The sequence below is a fragment of the Lacerta agilis genome, chromosome 13, assembly GCF_009819535.1.
Source record: "Lacerta agilis isolate rLacAgi1 chromosome 13, rLacAgi1.pri, whole genome shotgun sequence".
Taxonomy (NCBI): Eukaryota; Metazoa; Chordata; class Lepidosauria; order Squamata; family Lacertidae; genus Lacerta; species Lacerta agilis.
The window spans coordinates 10,744,352-10,761,888 of record NC_046324.1 but is presented as its reverse complement, the minus strand read 5'-3'; the positions used below and the strand labels follow the sequence as shown (position 1 = coordinate 10,761,888).

The window sequence follows — 17,537 nt, the reverse complement described above, 5'->3', positions numbered from 1 at the left end:
ATTGACCTAAAACCTAAACCAGCAAGGAAGACTGTTGGAAGGGGGATGGAGCGGGGAGGACCCGATCCAGGAGTTGCAAGGAAGGAAGTGGGATGTAAAACTGGCAAAGATCAAAGTGGTGGAAGTGCAGAAAAGAGGATGGTCCCTAGCAATTAGCCCCGCGTCGAAAGGGTCGGGGACAGAAAGCCCCCTACACCCCAGCCCCGCAGACACACGCCTTGTCACTCCTGGATAATACATGGGCATGGCTGTTTTTTAGAAGAGGAAAATTACATTGGGATTTCTGTGACTGACTATGCATGTCTACTCAGAAGTAAGTTCCATTTAGTTCAGGGAGATTTACTTTCAGGAAAATGTGAACAGGATTGCAGCCTGAATACTTTAGCTCTAGTTTAGTGTTCTGGTGCTTCTATAGGAGGAGAGCTTCCCATTTGTCCCCCTTACGGCACCCACCCAGGCAGGCGGTCCCCCACTCCTCATCCCTAGCCAACGCTGGTGTTCCCAGAGCTGCAGAGCAGGGCGCAAAGGAGCTCTCCTCCTGTAGAAGCACCAGAACACTAAAACCAGAATCAATGGGACAAAGGGAAGTGGGAGGGGAGAAGTAGAGAAAGATTGAGGGCTGTTGTTTCCAAATGGATTTTTCAAAAGACAGCAAAGATCTCCAGCAATTAGCTCTCTATGGAAAACAACAGTGAGGTGGTGCAGTGGGGGAGACACCCCAAAGCTGTAAATGGGGACGGACTGGGGGGGGGGGAGAGGAAGAGAAAGAGAAAGAGAAAGGAAGAAAAGAGGACTTCTCTTCACACCACAGGCCAGGTTGGGGGGCGATGGAAGACGCAGGAACAAATCCCACCCTAAAGATTGTGTGGCAGGGGAAACAGCCTCTCTCTCTCTCTCTCTCTCTCTCTCTCTCCCCCTGATGTCTGCTTTTAAAAAGAAAGTCTACTAGCCTTCTCTCCCCAGGAGGGCAACTGCACTGAGAAGGAGACATGCAGCTGCTGAAGCCACACCAGATATCTGGGAAGCCGGGGTTAGACCAGGCCCCCTCCCCCCCACCGGGACCAGCTGTGTGTCGGCAAGAGGGAAGGAGCTCTCCCTGCAATTGCTCATTGTTATTGTGATTTTGGGAGGGGGAGAAAGACAAGAGTCATTGAGCTTCTTTTAAGGGGAGAGCTTTTTTTTTCTTTTAGGCTAAGGAACCCACGATCTACTGGCGATCGACCAGTAACATCCTGGCGATCCACGGGTAGATCGCGATCGACCTGTTGGACATGCCTGCTGTATATGACCAGTGTCATCTAATACAGATGTCTGGTGTGTAATGAGAGTTCTAAAGGGTAGTGCCACCACACTATAATTCCTATTGTTTTTATTGCTTTTTTTGTGGAAATTGTTTGAAACAAATCAGACTTAGCACCAGGGATAGAAAGCCCTGTTGCTTTCTGTGGAATTTGTTGTTTTTGAGTGAGCATATGCTGGGCTAGAAAAGACCCTGGTGTTGGGAAAGATTGAGGGCACAAGCAGAAGGGGACAACAGAGGATGAGATGGTCATAGCTATCAAGTTTTGGATTTGAAAATAAGGGATCAGCAGTCTCACCTATCCCGGGGACAGTCACATGTCAGTGGTGGGCGGAGCCAGAAGCAAAAGTGGGCGGAGCAGCAATGTACACTCCAAGCGGGCTCGGGCTCAGAGCGGAGCAAAGAGGAGGGCAGCCAGCAAAGAGGAGGGCAGCCATGTGCTCCGCGCGATGGAGCCCCATTGTCTTCTTGTCTGATCCCATCAAAACAGGACAGGAAGCAGCAGCTGCTCAAAGGCAGCCAGGCTCCGCCCGCCAGCTAACCCTATTGGCCGGCTGAGGGGCTTGGCGGCAACGGATAGGGGCTGATGCAGGGGGAGGAATACACCCCCCTGTAAGCACGGGAAACGGCTCCCACTTGCTTTGAGGGCTGAGGCTTTTCTCTCCAAGTAGGCGAGGTCTTCCCACCCAGTCCCTGGCCAGCAGGGGAGGAGCTGCTTCCATTAAAAACGGGAAATTTAAGGGCAATAAAAAATAAGGGAGAGCAGCCGGAAACTGCTTGAAATAAGGGAGAATCCCGGGGGAAACGGGATACTTGACAGCACTGGAGATGATTGCACAGTGTTCTCGAAGCTACCAACATGAGTCTGGCCAAACTGCGGGAGGCAGTGGAAGACAGGAGTGCCTGGCGTGCTCTGGTCCATGGGGTCACGAAGAGTCAGACACGACTAAACGACTAAACAACAACATGCTGGGCTGGGCTGCTAGACAAATTGTTTATTGAACATTCATCCAGATCTGTTTGCACAAAGTTTGTGGAGGTGTTAGAAGACCTCTACTGTTTGTTAAGCAGGTGCTTGGATAACCTTGTGTCAATCTATACTTTTCAGTGCATTTTCTGGTCACTTTCCTTATTGCAATAAGATCTTTTGGAGAAGAGCCTCCCCATCAGTTGTAACTGTGCACCACAAAGTTTATCATCGAATTGTAAGTTGGATGGGATCCCAAGAGTCATCTAGCTCAACCCCCTGAAATGCAGGAATCTTTTGCCCAATGTGGGGCTCAAACCCACAACCTTAAGTTTAAGAATCTCACTCTCTACTGACTGAGCTATCCCAGCACTTGATTTAATCCTATCTGAAAACAGCAACAGTCTGGAAGCACCTCATGTGACCCGTGTGCCTGCTCAGTCTATGGTCCAGATACTAATTGAAGATGACTGACTTATAGGTGCTGTCACAGTCATTCCCCAACCAAAGGAATGCACATGGCAGATAGTTAACTCTATTGTCTGAATATCCATGCACACTAGTCTAACATCCAGGCAGCTATTCCCCAATTTGTGCTCTATAGAGCAATTGCAACAACAGGGGAGACTACGCCTGTATGGAAGCTTCCTTTTATTTTCCCTCTTCAATCCCCTCATAGTTCTGGGAGACAGTGATGCAGGAGAGGATAGGGAAGCACCCAGCCCTTCACTTGCCTGACTCTTCTTCCTCTTCTTCCAACCTATCCTGTGCTCCAGAGCTGGAGAGTCCTCTCCTTCTGACTCTCGTCTCCTGGCTGGTACAGTTCCCCACAAATCACTGCCCTCCCCCCCAGTCAGACTCCATCCCCCCTTCCCCCGGTGCATACTCAACTGCCAGTTCCCAGCAGGTGCCTGCTCCCTCCTCTTATGGATCTTTAAACCAGACTTGGACCAAAATATCAGAAGATCAAGCAATCAAGTATGTAAACGTGGAATCATTGCCTAGGGGAGCCTTTATATCAAGCATGAAGAATCCTTGTCTCCAGATGTTGACTCAAACTCCCATCAGCCCCAGACAGCACAGCCAGTGATCAGAGATTTCCTGTATGGGAGCTGGAGTCCGAAAACATTTGGAGGACCATAGCTTTCCTGTCCCCACTTCATGTTTCCCAGTCTGTTAAAAGGCTAGGAGAACATTTAAATCACCCAACCACAGGAAGAGGTCTCCTAGAATTTGCACTGAATACATGAATTGTTGTCTTCTGATTTTGGTAGCATTTGGAACTGAGAATACAGTAGCGCATCATGTTAATATGGCTGACACTCCTCATGAATAGATCCCGAGGAGCCAGTTGGTGGCACCACAACACAACTTTTGAAGTAAGAATTTAAGAGTACACGGTAGCCAACCAAATGCCTGTGAGAAACCAGCAAGCAGATCATTATAAGATTGAAAATTAGATATATTTTGAGAATAAGATAGGCTGTAGAATGAGAGTTAGATGTGTTTGATTTAAGATGATAAGATAGGATAAGAGATAGATTTAATTAATTTAGATGACGATAATATGAGTTAAGAGATAAGAGATATTAATGGTGAATTACTTGTTAGAAAATAGATTAGAAATAAATTTAGGACGTTACGAAAAAGGTATTTACAAGGGACGCAGAAGGAGGAGATAGGAAGTCCCACTAAGATGTGAGAGAAATATGAAAACTTTATAGAAGTGTTAAGTTGTTGTTTTTGTGCATTCTTTTTTTGTTGTTAATGTTTGTTTTTACTGTTTGTTGTTAGTTTGTTTTGTTATGTTGGAAAATTAATAAATATTATTTTTTTAAAAAAGAGAGGAAACCAGCAAGCAGGATTTGAGTGCAAAAACACTCTTCCCCTCCTGTGCCTTCCAGCAACTTGTATTCAGAAGCATTGCTGCCTCCCAACTGTGAAGGCAGAACAGCTGTCATTACCAGAAGTCTCTGTTCCATGAATTGGTCTAATACTCTTTAAAAGCCATTCAAATGGGTAGCCATCAACGACTCCTGTGGGAATGAGATCCATAGTATAACTATGCACTGAATGAAGAAGTAGGAACTTTCTTCCATCATCAGTGATTTCACTCAGTATAAGCCAGGATCCTGTGTACAGTGAGCGAGGTTGTACCTCAAGCAGAATCTAACGAAAGATTGGTCAGCAACTTACTACTCCTGGACTAAAATCAGCCCACATGGGCAACCAGCAACTGGCCCACCATTTCCTGCTAGAAAGTGTCCAAGGGTGGCTGGCACCCATTTGAGACTGATAGGGTAGAAAGTGGGGAGGGGCTACAGCCGATGATAGGCAGAGCCAACTGATTCTGATTCTGTCCCCACCCTACCTCCCTGCTGCATTCTTGAAGGGGAAGACTTAAGCTGGCATGAAGTCCTATCCCCTGGTATAGTTTTAACAAAGAAGGCAGGCAAGCCATCTTTCATGGATGCTTCAGATGCGATTCCTGCATTGCAATGGAGCTGGACTTCCATTGGAAGGCAGTCTTCTCGCCGCTGAATGAACCAATTTATTACGCTTGTAGACCAGAAATACAGACATATACAGTGATATAGAGCATGTAAATACACATAGGTTAAAATTAAATACCATAAGCTAGAGCACATTAAATAATACAGATATAAAACAATTAAAATGTGCAGCTTAAGACCTTCAGCGCTAATGTAAAATATGCATGTTAAGACATCCACTGTTTTGGGGGCAGGAGAGAAGAGGAGCTCATGGAGAATCTCATTCTGTTCCAAGACAGAACGGTGCGTGTACAATGCTTTCAGCTGTGAGTACACCTCAAGTGGAAAGCGCGTATGTTGTGGCAGAGAAATGGCTTGGCCTTCTGCATTGAGCTTTGTTTTAAATTGGCCCCTCTGGGAAATCTGGTTGTCAGAGGCTGCCACAAAAACTTGAAACTCTGCTGCAATTTCCCATTATTGTGATTCAGCTGCTTTGCTTGGCTGCTGTTTCAGCTGCATCTTCCAGCACTAAAAAACTGGCTGCAAGGTCAGTGAGTTATTACTTTCCAGTCATCCTTGCAGGTCCTCTGCTTGCTTTTCCCTTTTAAGCAATTCTTGGGTAAGAGAGAGTGACGTGAAAGGTGATCTTTTGCGTTTCCCACAGCGTTTCCCAGCACAGTGACTACTGAGAGCTATCTAGCAAATACGGAAGGTGTCAGAAGAACCACAAAAAGTATGATAAATGAAAACAACCTCATCCATGAACATAATGGATAGATCAGGAGTTGAAAGGGCAAAGTAGTAAAATGGATTCTATCCATAAGGAACAGGTATGCTAACTGTTTTGTGGGATTTAAGTATACATAAATTGTTCGATGTCCCCCTTTTCAAATAATAATAAATATTATTTCAATTTAAAATCTGTTCACCATATGTTCCTAGGGCAAGTTGCAACAGCTTAAAATACAACATTAAAAACTGTTTAAAACAAATTACAGTCACAAGAATAAGGTGATTCCTAAATATATGCATCTCCAGTGTCACATTATAGAAGAAGAAGAAAGAAGAAGAGTTTGGGTTTGATATCCTGCTTTATCACTACCCGAAGGAGTCTCAAAGCAGCTAACATTCTCCTTTCCCTTCCTCCCCCAAAACAAACACTCTGTAAGGTGAGTGGGGCTTCAGAGAAGTGTGACTAGCCCAAGGTCACCCAGCAGCTGCATGTGGAGGAGCGGAGACGCGAACCCAGTTCCCCAGATTACAAGTCTACCACTCTTAACCACTACACCACACTTCAGCATATGATGGAAACACTGTAATGAAGGTGCCAGATACACCTCTTGGGAGTTCCACAACTTAGGAGCTGCCACAAAGCGTGCCCTCTCCCAGGCCGCCGCCACCACCATCAAGCTTCTGAGGGCAGTGGAAATATTTTTTTCAGCTTGAAGGACACATCTCCCCATGAGCAACCTTCCAGAGTGGGAGGAACATCTCATAGGTGGGTATCGCCAGAGGCAAAAATAGATTGGGCCAGAGGCAAAGTTGCCATGCAAAAGATTTCTACAACCACAGCTTTCCTCTTGAGCTGTGTCTCATAATACCTACTGGCAGGTCAAACCAGTTACTGAGGATCAAGCGAGAACACATGACATCATTCTAAATTACAAAAATAAAATTTAAAGAATTGCTGTCTGGACTGGGTTTTCTTGTGGATTTAGCCACGAGAAATACAGTAGTAGTTGTTTTTTAAAGAGAGTTGAAAATGGTTTGAGGGGTGTTTCCTTTTCTTTGGAACACCAATATTTCTTTGGTCACAGTATCATCTCTGGTCAAGCAGGTACAGCACGTCTTGGAAGAGACTACAGAACCATGCAGCCCCTGTTTATTAGAGGGAAACATAGGGTGTGTGTAGACTTCATCATTAATAACCATCTCCCTTTCAAACCACCTTCATCTCTGTGACAACTATCCATTCTCAGCCTGTCATTCATTGGCTTCCTAAGAGTTCCTTCCTAAGAGGCTCTTTGTGTGCACATTCCTTTGGATGGATGTCACTGTTTACTCCATTGAGATGAATACAGAAACCTTTGCAGACAGAGGAGCTCCGTGTATGCAAACAAATCTGCACCTATCACAAGCAGAAAATGGATTGCAGTAACCTCCCCCAAACGTATCTCCACAGCCACTAGTGCTGGAAACTTGTTTGGTGTGTGTGTGTGTGTGTGTCCGTTTTTTATATGAGAGCTGCAGTTCTGAGGAACCCAAATTTCACTGTCCAGTTCAGTGCCATCCCAAAATGCTCTATATAGCACTTTTTAAATGTCTTTTTGGTCGAAAGGCAGCATTCCATGCAGTGCACCACATTGACCCCCAGGTTTATTACATTCCCCCTATTCCAATGTTACGCATCTCATTTTCCTGATTTTGTTATTCTAAATGCCCAAGAGTCATGGCAGCAGCACAAGCAGATCCTTGGCAATTCATTCATTTGCCTTCGGCTGCTCATAATTGGCTGAATTTGGAAGGTATATTGCTTGGCATTGGGCTAGGAATAAAGAGTTGTCAAAAGAGCATAGAGTAATTACAGCGGAAGAAGGAAAGGAAGCTGTGGGAGACAAATTTCTTTTTGATTGTGTTAGCAAATTTGGGAACCTAATTTAAAGCTACATGATCATTAGCCTAGAAGCACAATGATGGGAAGGAAAACTATGCCACATGGGGCCTGGAAATTGATCTGCCTGGTTTTTCTGTCTCAGTATTATACAGTATCTTTGGTTTAGACTGATTTCAAGTGATATCTTACTGAAGGTGGCCATGCCAAGCAAGCTTTGGGATCTTTCAGTTATCAGCACAACACTGCACATTTTCTAGGACTTAAAACAGAACCCAGATTCCACAATGTACTATTCTCGTTTTGTAATCTGTATGATAGTAAGAAGGCCAGAATACACCATCACTACCTTCAGTGATAAATATGAAGCTGTAACAAGTTCACTATTGAGCATGTACAAAGTATCCTTCTGAGCAAACCCAGGCATATGTTCAAAGACAGCGTCTATGTGCAAAGTGCCTTAACTTCATAACTAAGAGTGAAAGCATTCGTGTGCACACGCAGGAACACACACAGACACAAAATATGTTTGTAGATAGCTGATTAATAAGATTTTGGACTCCGAGCTCCTGGAACTACCATGATTTATTTTACAATATTCACCACATAAAATATATTATTATTATTATTATTATTATTATTATTATTATTATTATTATTATTATTATTATTAATTACCCGCCCTTCAACCTAAGGTCTCAGGACAGGTTACAACAATTAAAACACAATGTTAAAAGCAGTTTAAAACAACTTACAGAATAAGTTGGTTCTTTAAAAGAGGTGTGTTTGGTATTTACTGAAAGCTGTATAATGAACATGCCAGATGCAGCTCTGTGGGGAGAGAGTTTCACAACTTGGAGCTGCCACAGAGAAGGCCCTCTTCTGAGCCACCTCCACCCCAAGCTTCTAAGGGCAGGGGAACAACCAATAAGAACCCCTCTGCCACTATTAACACCCAAGAAGGTCTGTAGGGTGGGAGGCTGTCTTTCAGGTATTTGGGACCTAGGTAGATTAGGGAATTAAGCACTAATGTGAGCACTTTGAATTGGGCCCAGAAGCAAAGCGACAACCAATTTATATGTGTTTCTTTTCCATGTAATCCCACTGTTTGTCATTCCACACACACACACCCAAAATGTGCATGTCTACCTGTAACACTTCATGTCTCAGATGAAGTGAACTGCAGTCCACAAATGCTTGTGCCACAATAAATTTGTTGGCTTTGAAGGTGCCACAAGACTCTCTGAATACTGTTTAAATATACACTTCTGATCCTGATCTTTGAAAACTCATAAAGAAGCCTAAAGAAGATCTATTTTCACCTCTCAAACATGTGTGTATTTCTGTGTATGCACGCAGATTTCTGATCTTCACAAGATAGAAGATAAAAGGTGAACTGTGGCTAAACTGATTTATCATGCCTTGCAGCTACAGGAAAGATGAAAATGCTCTGTGCAGAAGGGTTTGAACAGAATGTGGGGGTGGTGATTTAGCTTTTATGCTTGCTTGCTGCTGCAACGAGTCTGAATTTTGCCAAGGGAAAACCCATTCATTGCAACAACTTGCTTTTCTATGCTGTCTGCAGACGGATTCTTTCTCCGGAAAGCTCACCAGATTGGCCGAGGTTCCCTGCTGATTCTTCCTTAACAGCCGTCCCCCCTTAAAAATAAATAAATCACCTAACAGATGAAACAATGCTGTTCTCACTCTCCAGCCTTGGTGATTGAGAAGCCAAGCTGCTGCACGTCATAAATGTGAACCATATGCCTTGCACATCACTTAAACAGATGCCGCTTGCAGAACAGAGATATAGATCACCGTCAACGCGCTTGACCTTTCCTCTGCTTAGAATGGGCACAGGGGCGTTCTGTGGGTGGAGATTTTGTATGCATGCAATTCTGGAGGCAGGAATCCCCTGCCTGTGGATTTCAAGGCTTGCTGCTGGCTCGGAAAGAGCAGCTTTATCCAACAGGCTGGGCTGGGCTAGAGAGCTGCGTGTCGGTCCAGGTGGTGCACGCATGCTCCCACATCCGCAGCCCCCCTCCCTCCCATTCTCCTCCCTGATCTCCTCCCCTTCTTCCTCCTCCCACCCCTGTCCGGAGCTTTCAGCGGGGAGAGGACCTCGCTCGCCTATCGATCAGGGCAAGGGAAGAAGAGGAGGAGGCTGAGCAATAAGGGCTCCAGCCTTATCCCGGAGCAGTGAGCTGTAGCTGCGGCTTCTGTGATTTCAGCACCAAGAGTGCTGGACAGCTCCCATTGCGGCGGGCGAGGCACCGCTGCCAGTTGGGTTCAATCTAGGTCCGCCAAGGGAGGCATTGGCACACAAAGCCTGCTGGAAAGGAGGAAGGGAAGCATTTTTGATCTTGCTGAAGCAGCCAGGGGATCCTCTCCTCTCTGGTTTTGCCGCAAGCCTTTCTCCAAAGCCGCGGTCAGAGCAGCAAAGGAGACCTAACACACGGGAGGATGCTTCTCAAGCTGTCTTTATTGATACCAGTGCTGGCACTGATTGTAGGCCAGGCACATGGATTCCCCAAGCCCGAGGGCACTAGAGGAGGTAGGTACTTTAAAAGGTAAATGGTATAGCACCTATTTTAAAAGGCATAGGCCCTATTTTGAAACTTCCCAGTGTTGGGTAGGTGGGTCATCTCTTCTGACCATTCATTCCCTCGTAGCTGTGAGAACTGGGACACTTTATTTTATTTTATTTAACCAAGTTGATCCAGTTTCCTCTAGTGACTATTGACATATTACATGCCATTCTGTTTTGAAATCACTGCCAGGGGTCAGAGCTGAACAAGGTTGATAAGTGTGCCAAGGTAAAAAGCAAAATGGCATATTTCTCTGCCACCCACCCACACCCACCCCAGATAACTGGAAGGAAATGAATGTTTATTCTCTTTTTATGATGGATTTTCTTCATTCTGGAGTGTATTCTGAGACAGCCTGATCTGTAGTGCAGCAGTTTTCCAGGTCTCTCTTTGTGGGGATTGCTCTGAATGTCATAAGATCTTTTAATCTCTTGATTATTCCAATCCGATTAGATTACTGCTATTTTAGTCCAGCTCTTATGTGAGGTTTTTCTTTTTTATATGTGTGTGTGTGTGTGTGTTGCTTTTCTGCTTGAGAAAATGTAGGAACGGTCCAGCGTGAAGGAGATATTCAAGGCTAATTTCCTAAACAAAGGCAGGAACCAGGCAAACTGTACCCTCCTTCCTTTCTGTGACGTACAATGTAATCCTATGCATATTTTCTCAGAAGTTCAGTGGGGCTTACCTCCTGAAAAGTATGCATAGGATTACAGATTTAGCTTCAGCATCTTCAATATTTATATCCTAGGAATTGATGTTCAAATACATGCAGGGTATTAAGGGTAGGTTGTTTAATACTATAACTTGATAATTGTTAGTTATTATATACAATTATTTGTATATGTGTGTCTCTTTTCTAGATAAAGCTTTACACAACAGAGAATTAAGTGTAGAAAGACCACTAGAAGAACAGGTAGGTAAAACCAGTGTCTATTTATTTATTTATTTATTTATTAAATTTATATCCTGCCCTTCCACCCAAGGGAGCCCAGGATGGTGAACACCCAAATGATAAAACAAGAGAATGAAAAATAAAATAAAATAATAAAAATAAAAACCAATCTAAAGACATGTAAAATACAAACTCTCTTTGAAGTTGTTGCAGATAGCCCTGCTTTTAATTGTCAGGAGAATCCCAACAGTTTGATGAGATGAATGGAATAATGGTAGGCCATGTGAGCTGTTGTAAGACTAGTGGGAGGCGAGGGTGAAGTCTCATGTTGCCATAAAGATTAATAATTATCCCAACTAACTTGTTGTAAGCCCACAGAGTTCAATGGCTCTTACACCCAAGCAAGTCATTGCAGCCTTATTTGTGGTGTGAGCTTTGAGCAGGTAAGAAATGTATCAGTGGAATCCTAGCCACATCTACTCAGAAGTAAGTTTTACTGAATCAAATGGGGCTTATTCCCAGCTAAGTGGGGTTAGGATGGCAGGCTAATTCATTGGATGAATGAATCTTCTAAAGTAGACTCTTGGTGTGCTAAAAGCTCATGACATAATAACTGTGCTAGTCTTCTGAAGGTGTCCTAGAATGTTTTGCAGGCTTGCTAGAGTTCAAGAAGAAAATCATTTAACTAGACAAATAAGAACATGTTTCCAGAGCTCACTTCTAGCCCAGCCAGTGTCTTCTGTCATGACAACTTACAAATTATTCAGTAGAAGCATGTAGCAGGGAAATCCAATAGTGCTCCGTTCTTTTTCACTTACCCTGAGCATTTGTCTCATACAGGGCATATTCACTCAGAGGTAAGTCCCACTGTGATCAGCATGGCTTACTTAGATTCATAGATTCATAGAATTGCAGAGTTGGAAAGCACCCCAAGGGTCATCTAGTCCTAAGCAACATGAAAAGCTCCAGAGCACCCTGAATGCAATAATTTAATTCTTGGCTTCACTCAGTATTGATTTCAGATGCTTGTAACCTCTGGATATGCAATGTCTTAACAGTATATAAGGGAGGTGGGGGGATTCTTGCAAGAACTGTTACCTTCTAGCCTTCACGGCCTCTTTCAGGCATGTAAATTTAGTGTCATGTTCCTTCTTTAAAGAGGCATAAATGAAGTTATAAATAAAAGTATTTCTGAGCACGAGGTGCCTAATCTCCCACCAGGCTGATCAAGTGTAGACTGTATCCAGGGACTAGAGTTTCCTACCCAGATGGAATCAATAGATCTTAAGGCCTGATGGCTTTCTTTTATTTATTACACACACAATTTACAGTGGTACCTCGGGTTACATAAGCTTCAGGTTACATACTCCGCTAACCCAGAAATAACGCTTCAGGTTAAGAACTTTGCTTGGGAATAAGAACAGAAACCGTGCTCTGGTGGCGCAGCAGCAGCAGGAGGTCCCATTAGCTAAAGTGGTGCTTCAGGTTAAGAACAGTTTCAGGTTAAGAACGGACCTTCAGAACGAATTAAGTACTTAACCAGAGGTACCACTGTATTTCATTTATATCCCACCTTCCCTCCAAGGAGCTCAAGGTGGCGTACATGGTTCCCACCCCCCTCCCCATTTTATCCTCACAACAACCCTGCTGTTGGGCTAAGAGACAGTGACTGACCCAAGGTCACCCAGTGAGCTTTACAGCTGAGAGGGGACTAGATCCCCAGTCTCCCAGGCCTCAGTCCAACACTCTGGCCAGTACCCCACAATGCCTCCCTGTCTCTCACTCTCTCTGTTCCAGTTTGCATTCAAAGCACTGTCATACCTTGGTTTTCGAACAGCTTAGTTCTCAAATGTTTTGGCTCTCGAACGCCACAAACCCAGAAGTGAGTGTTCCGGTTTGTGAACTATTTTTGGAAGCTGAATGTCCGATGGGGCTTCCACAGCTTCCAATTGGCTGCAGGAGCCTCCTGCAGCCAATCAGAAGCTGCGCTTTGGTTTCCAAACGTTTTGGAAGTCAAACAGACTTCCGGAATGGGTTCTGTTCAACTTCTGAGGTACGACTGTATCTTATAAAAGTCGTAGTTCATTTTCAACCATATTGGTATATTACACCCAGAGGCTTTAAAAAGAGACAGGCTGTGTTCCTGACTAGTCCTACAAACCCCTCCCACAGGGCAAAACCTGGTCCGTGGTATACTGACCACCCTTTGAACTGAACAGCAAGGTCATTTTAAGAGTGAAAGTATGCAGGATTTATGGAAGAGATTAAAGAGCCACATTTGGGGGTGGGGAACAGAAGAACAGAGGTACTGTATATTCTTGCAAGAGATCCTTGAATTTTCAGAAGTGGCCCCCTTTCTCTCCTTCTCATTCCCAGATATGTTTTACCCAAATGTCAAACCTGGTCATGATGCCTTCTCTTATCATTATCAAGGTTATTCCCACCTGTTCCCATCTAAACATACCCACTTTCCAGATCATAGAAACCCCTCAAATTACCACACATCTAGTAATAGTTTTATACTTATATTCCAGCCTCAAATGTGACTTATCTCTAGTTATTGTACCCCTCCTAAGTTCTGGTTTTGGTGTACCCTCCTAAGTTATCCGTGCCTTCTTATAACCTTCCAGCCACTGTACTTTTGATAATTTAAACGTTATACAGTAATAACCCTTGTGACTTTGATGTATGCCAGTGGTGGCTAGCCTTTTGGGGGGCAGATTGAGGGCTGCAGTGACCCATAGCCAAGCCTCCAAGGGCTGCATATCACGGTAGGCATATAGAGCGAAAGTGGGTGTGGCAAAAGCTGCAATTCTCAAGGCTGCCTTCCAAAAGGCTTTCCCATCAGCTGTTGCATACTGTTTTAAGTCATGTTTATCACTCGATTCCCATCATTAAAATTAGCAACCAACAAACAAACCCCCAAACAATTTTTTAAAATAAAAATTTGAAATGGACAAATTTGAGAGATGCCAAATCTGAGAAACACAAAAGCAACCTTTGGTGTCAAAACATCGGGGGGGGGGGTGGACGGACTATGGCAGCAGTCAGTAAGAATTTGCCATTTGACATATGTTTATTCAGAAGGACATCCCACTGTATTCCATGAGATTTACTCCCAGGAAAGTGTGCAGAGGGTTGCAGCTTTGAATGCCCCCCACCCCACCCCATTCCAAGTCAATTTTCAAAAAAGAGCAGCTTCCCACAATGACTGCTCCCCACATCAAATGGGGGGCGACGTTTGCGTGGTCGCGCACAGCTTCCTGAATTCCTGGGCGATACCTGGTGATTTGGCTGGCTGCACCCTTCCCCCAGAAGGGATACCTGGGGTCTCTGCCTACCCCAGTTAACTGTCCAATCCCGCCTGGCGGAGGCGTTGCCAAGGGATTGGCCAGGTAAGGGGAAGGACTACCCAGCCCACACAATAGAGGGTGTAGCTTACCTGGGAAGCAGCAGGGGGAATTCGCCTGTCCACGCAAAAGAAAGACAGAAAGGAAATTCTCCATGAAAAGAGCACAAATTGGCCCACAAAATGGCCTAGTCCAGAATCTTTTATTTAGGGAAATGCTTCCATCACCTCCTGGAAAAAGAACAAAAGACGCTGTGGTGGGAAGTGGAAGGGCTGTGGCTCAATGGGAAAGCATCTGCTTTGCATGCAGAAGGTCTCAGGTTCAATCCCTGGCATCTCCAGGTAAGGCTGGGAATGCCGCCAGCCTGAGACTTTGGAGAGCCACTGCCAGCCAGTGCTAAGCTCAATGGACCCAGCGCCAGTCAGCTTTGCATGTTCCGATAGGTTAAAAGAAATAGATTGGAGGAAAAGAGCTTACACACAATTCAGAGGCGGTGTGTTCATATACTCATAAACGATCTTTCTCCCCAAAACAGATTGCTGAGGCAGAGACGGATAAAATGAAAAAGCCAGCCTCTACAGGTAAGTCTTGTGCTTCTTCCCCTTATTCCTTACACACTCATGCTGCTGATTTTTCAGAGGTATGAGATGGTTTATTGGGCACCTGTGCTGTGCATCTTCCAGACAACAAGCCGGAATTCAGAAATTACTCATTTGCTGATGACCTGAACCTGCTCAAATTGGCAGCAGAAAAAGAGAGGAAGGAAAAGGAAAGGCAATCAATCAGAAACTCCCTGTATGACCAACAGCTTGCCCTTGAGGATACAGATTCCACCAAGAGCCGGAGGCTGGTTGATGATTATGACTCCACTAAAAGCAGCCCGGACTATAGATACCAAGGTAATTCATTAGTCTTCATACACCAAGCTTGTGTTTTGAGTGTATATTGCATATAGGGCCTCTCCAGGCATCCATTTCATTCATGCTTCTTTGTGTTCGTGATGCTGTTGGGGCAGTCATATGCAATGCCATTTTCAATACTATTTGCACACAGCCCTCTGACTGGAAGTTGAGCATTTAGGGAGCAATCCAGTGCTCGAGAAGGTGATGCAAAGCAAGCCTGGCAGAAAGGAAACAAGCCTTTAAAATAGTGTCTCACACTGGGTTGCCAGATCACATGACCAAGCCGAAGAGGCTTAGGATCCAGCCTAAGTCTCCCCACTCTAAGCCTGCTTCCTTTGGGGGACTTAAACAGGCCTTGACCAGCTTTGCCTGTGTGTCTTTCGCTAAACTGGAGTTGAGGACTTAATGCTAGCAGAGCCTGGCAGAGCTAGAGATCCCCAGAATCCTAAACCAGAAAATTTTGCCATATTATGTATTGGACCCCTTAGTGTTACCACTCTGCAGTGGAACACTGTTAACTGCAGAGATGCAGCAGGCACCCTCACTTTCAGCCTGAAGACTTTTTTATGCCGACAGGACTTTGCAGCTGATTAATTTTTATTTTTTTGATTAGCCAGTCACCTGAATGGTTATCTCTCTCTCTCTCTCTCTCTCTCTCTCTGTGTGTGTGTGTGTGTGGAAAGAAAGAAAGAAAGAAAGAAAGAAAGAAAGAAAGAAAGAAAGAAAGAAAGAAAGAAAGAAAGAAAGAAAGAAAGAAAGATTATTTTTACGTTTTAACATTGTGCACCACCCTGATATTTTATGATATGGCAGGAAAAACATATATAAAGCAAATAAATAAATTGGGGCACTCAGCCCATGAAAATGCCCAGGGATACCTGACCTTACTACTGCGTAGACAGAGAGTCATTTGCAGGATGCCACGTATAATATGTTTTCATGTGGGAGAGGATAACAATTCGTAACGCCATAAACAATGCAAAACACATCAAAATATATCACGCAGAAACAGCCTATGAGAAAACCCTAGAATCATATTGATGTGACCAAAGCGGTTCATCCATTCATGGTTTAGCCTTCTATCCTTTGGGACTCGTGTCATTGGGGGGGGGTGTGTCAGATCATCACTTGAAGTAAAATTGGGGAAGTTCAGTCCAAGCAAACTTTAAGAAGCCTTGGTCTTGGCTGTTGCAAATTCGCACCCCAGAAGCCAGGCAAGTCTGCAAGCACAGTTTGGTGCAGGAATAACATCCCAGTCATTGCCAGATCCCAGCCTGTCATCATGGATGGCTTCCAAAGGCAAAGTAATCTTCATATGCTAGTGGAAATATAGATGGCACAAAACAGGTCTCTTCATTATTCCATAAACACTCCCCTTGTCTTATTGCATACTGTGAATTTGCCATTATGTTTTGCCAATATATTAAGACAATGTTGACAACACAAAATAGCATATATGATAAAAAAGCAATCTCATTTCTCTGGATGGTTGTGTAGCTATTCAAATAACCAGAGGCGTAGCAAGCCCAAGTGGTACCCGGTGTAGATTTTTCTTTGTCCCCCCCCCCACATCCGCCCACACCCCTTCAAATTACAGTGAGCGTTTTGCATTCCCCCACAATGCTTTGCGGCACCTCATTGCATGCAAATGAGGTGTGTTCGCATAGTTTTGGAAAGCGCAAATTTGGTAAATGTAATTTAAATGTGAACTGAATCCATTTTCTTCACCTTCCCAGCTGACTGCAAATAGAATTAATTGAGTAACCCTACAGTTCTAATTATTGGAGAGACAATAAATCTCTTGACATCATTCATGCTTATATACTTTTCTTCCATGTCCCCTTAGACTTTGTGTGGGTGTTTGTTTTGACAGCTAAAAAGCCCTTATTTCTTAAGACTTTTTTTCAGTTGATGGATGGACTTCATCAACCAGAAAGCACAAAGCCATGTTGATAGATGGTGGCATGAGATTTTCTGCACCCACACCATTAATTTGACTGCGCCAGACATGAGCATCTAACAGTCCCCTGTATTTGCAAAGTTGACAAATGGTGGGGGTCAGAACAGGCCACCAACACTGCGGTATTTCGCTCACCATCAGTCATTTTCTCATACCGGAAAGTATCTAGAATAACTTAGCCCAGTTTCACCTAATGTTTTTACCCATGCAAAAGATAAACTCATCAAACGTAGTAGAGTAGAGCATCACTTGGTCAACCTGTGATACTTTCAGATGATCCAGATGGACTCCACCAACTTGATGGTACACCATTAACAGCTGAAGACATCGTTCAGAAGATTGCCATGAGGATATATGAGGAAAATGACAGAGGAGTCTTTGACAAGATCGTTTCCAAGCTTCTAAATCTGGGACTCGTAAGTTTCTGGGCACCAGTTCATTTATGTTATTATGCCTGGTTCTCCCCCTTTCTTAT

General features: G+C 44.2%; 1 protein-coding gene across 1 annotated transcript in view; it reads left to right on the top strand.

Moving 5' to 3' along the window:
• The first annotated feature begins 9,331 nt into the window (after positions 1 to 9,331).
• SCG3 (secretogranin III) overlaps positions 9,332 to 17,537 on the top strand; it is a 47,192-nt gene continuing 38,986 nt past the window's right edge. Inside the window, exons 1-5 of the mRNA XM_033167172.1 lie at positions 9,332 to 9,924; positions 10,819 to 10,871; positions 14,736 to 14,781; positions 14,884 to 15,099; positions 17,336 to 17,478. Of these exons, the coding sequence (XP_033023063.1) occupies positions 9,834 to 9,924; positions 10,819 to 10,871; positions 14,736 to 14,781; positions 14,884 to 15,099; positions 17,336 to 17,478 (549 nt within the window). The 5' untranslated portion in view covers positions 9,332 to 9,833. The remainder of the gene's footprint in view (positions 9,925 to 10,818; positions 10,872 to 14,735; positions 14,782 to 14,883; positions 15,100 to 17,335; positions 17,479 to 17,537) is intronic.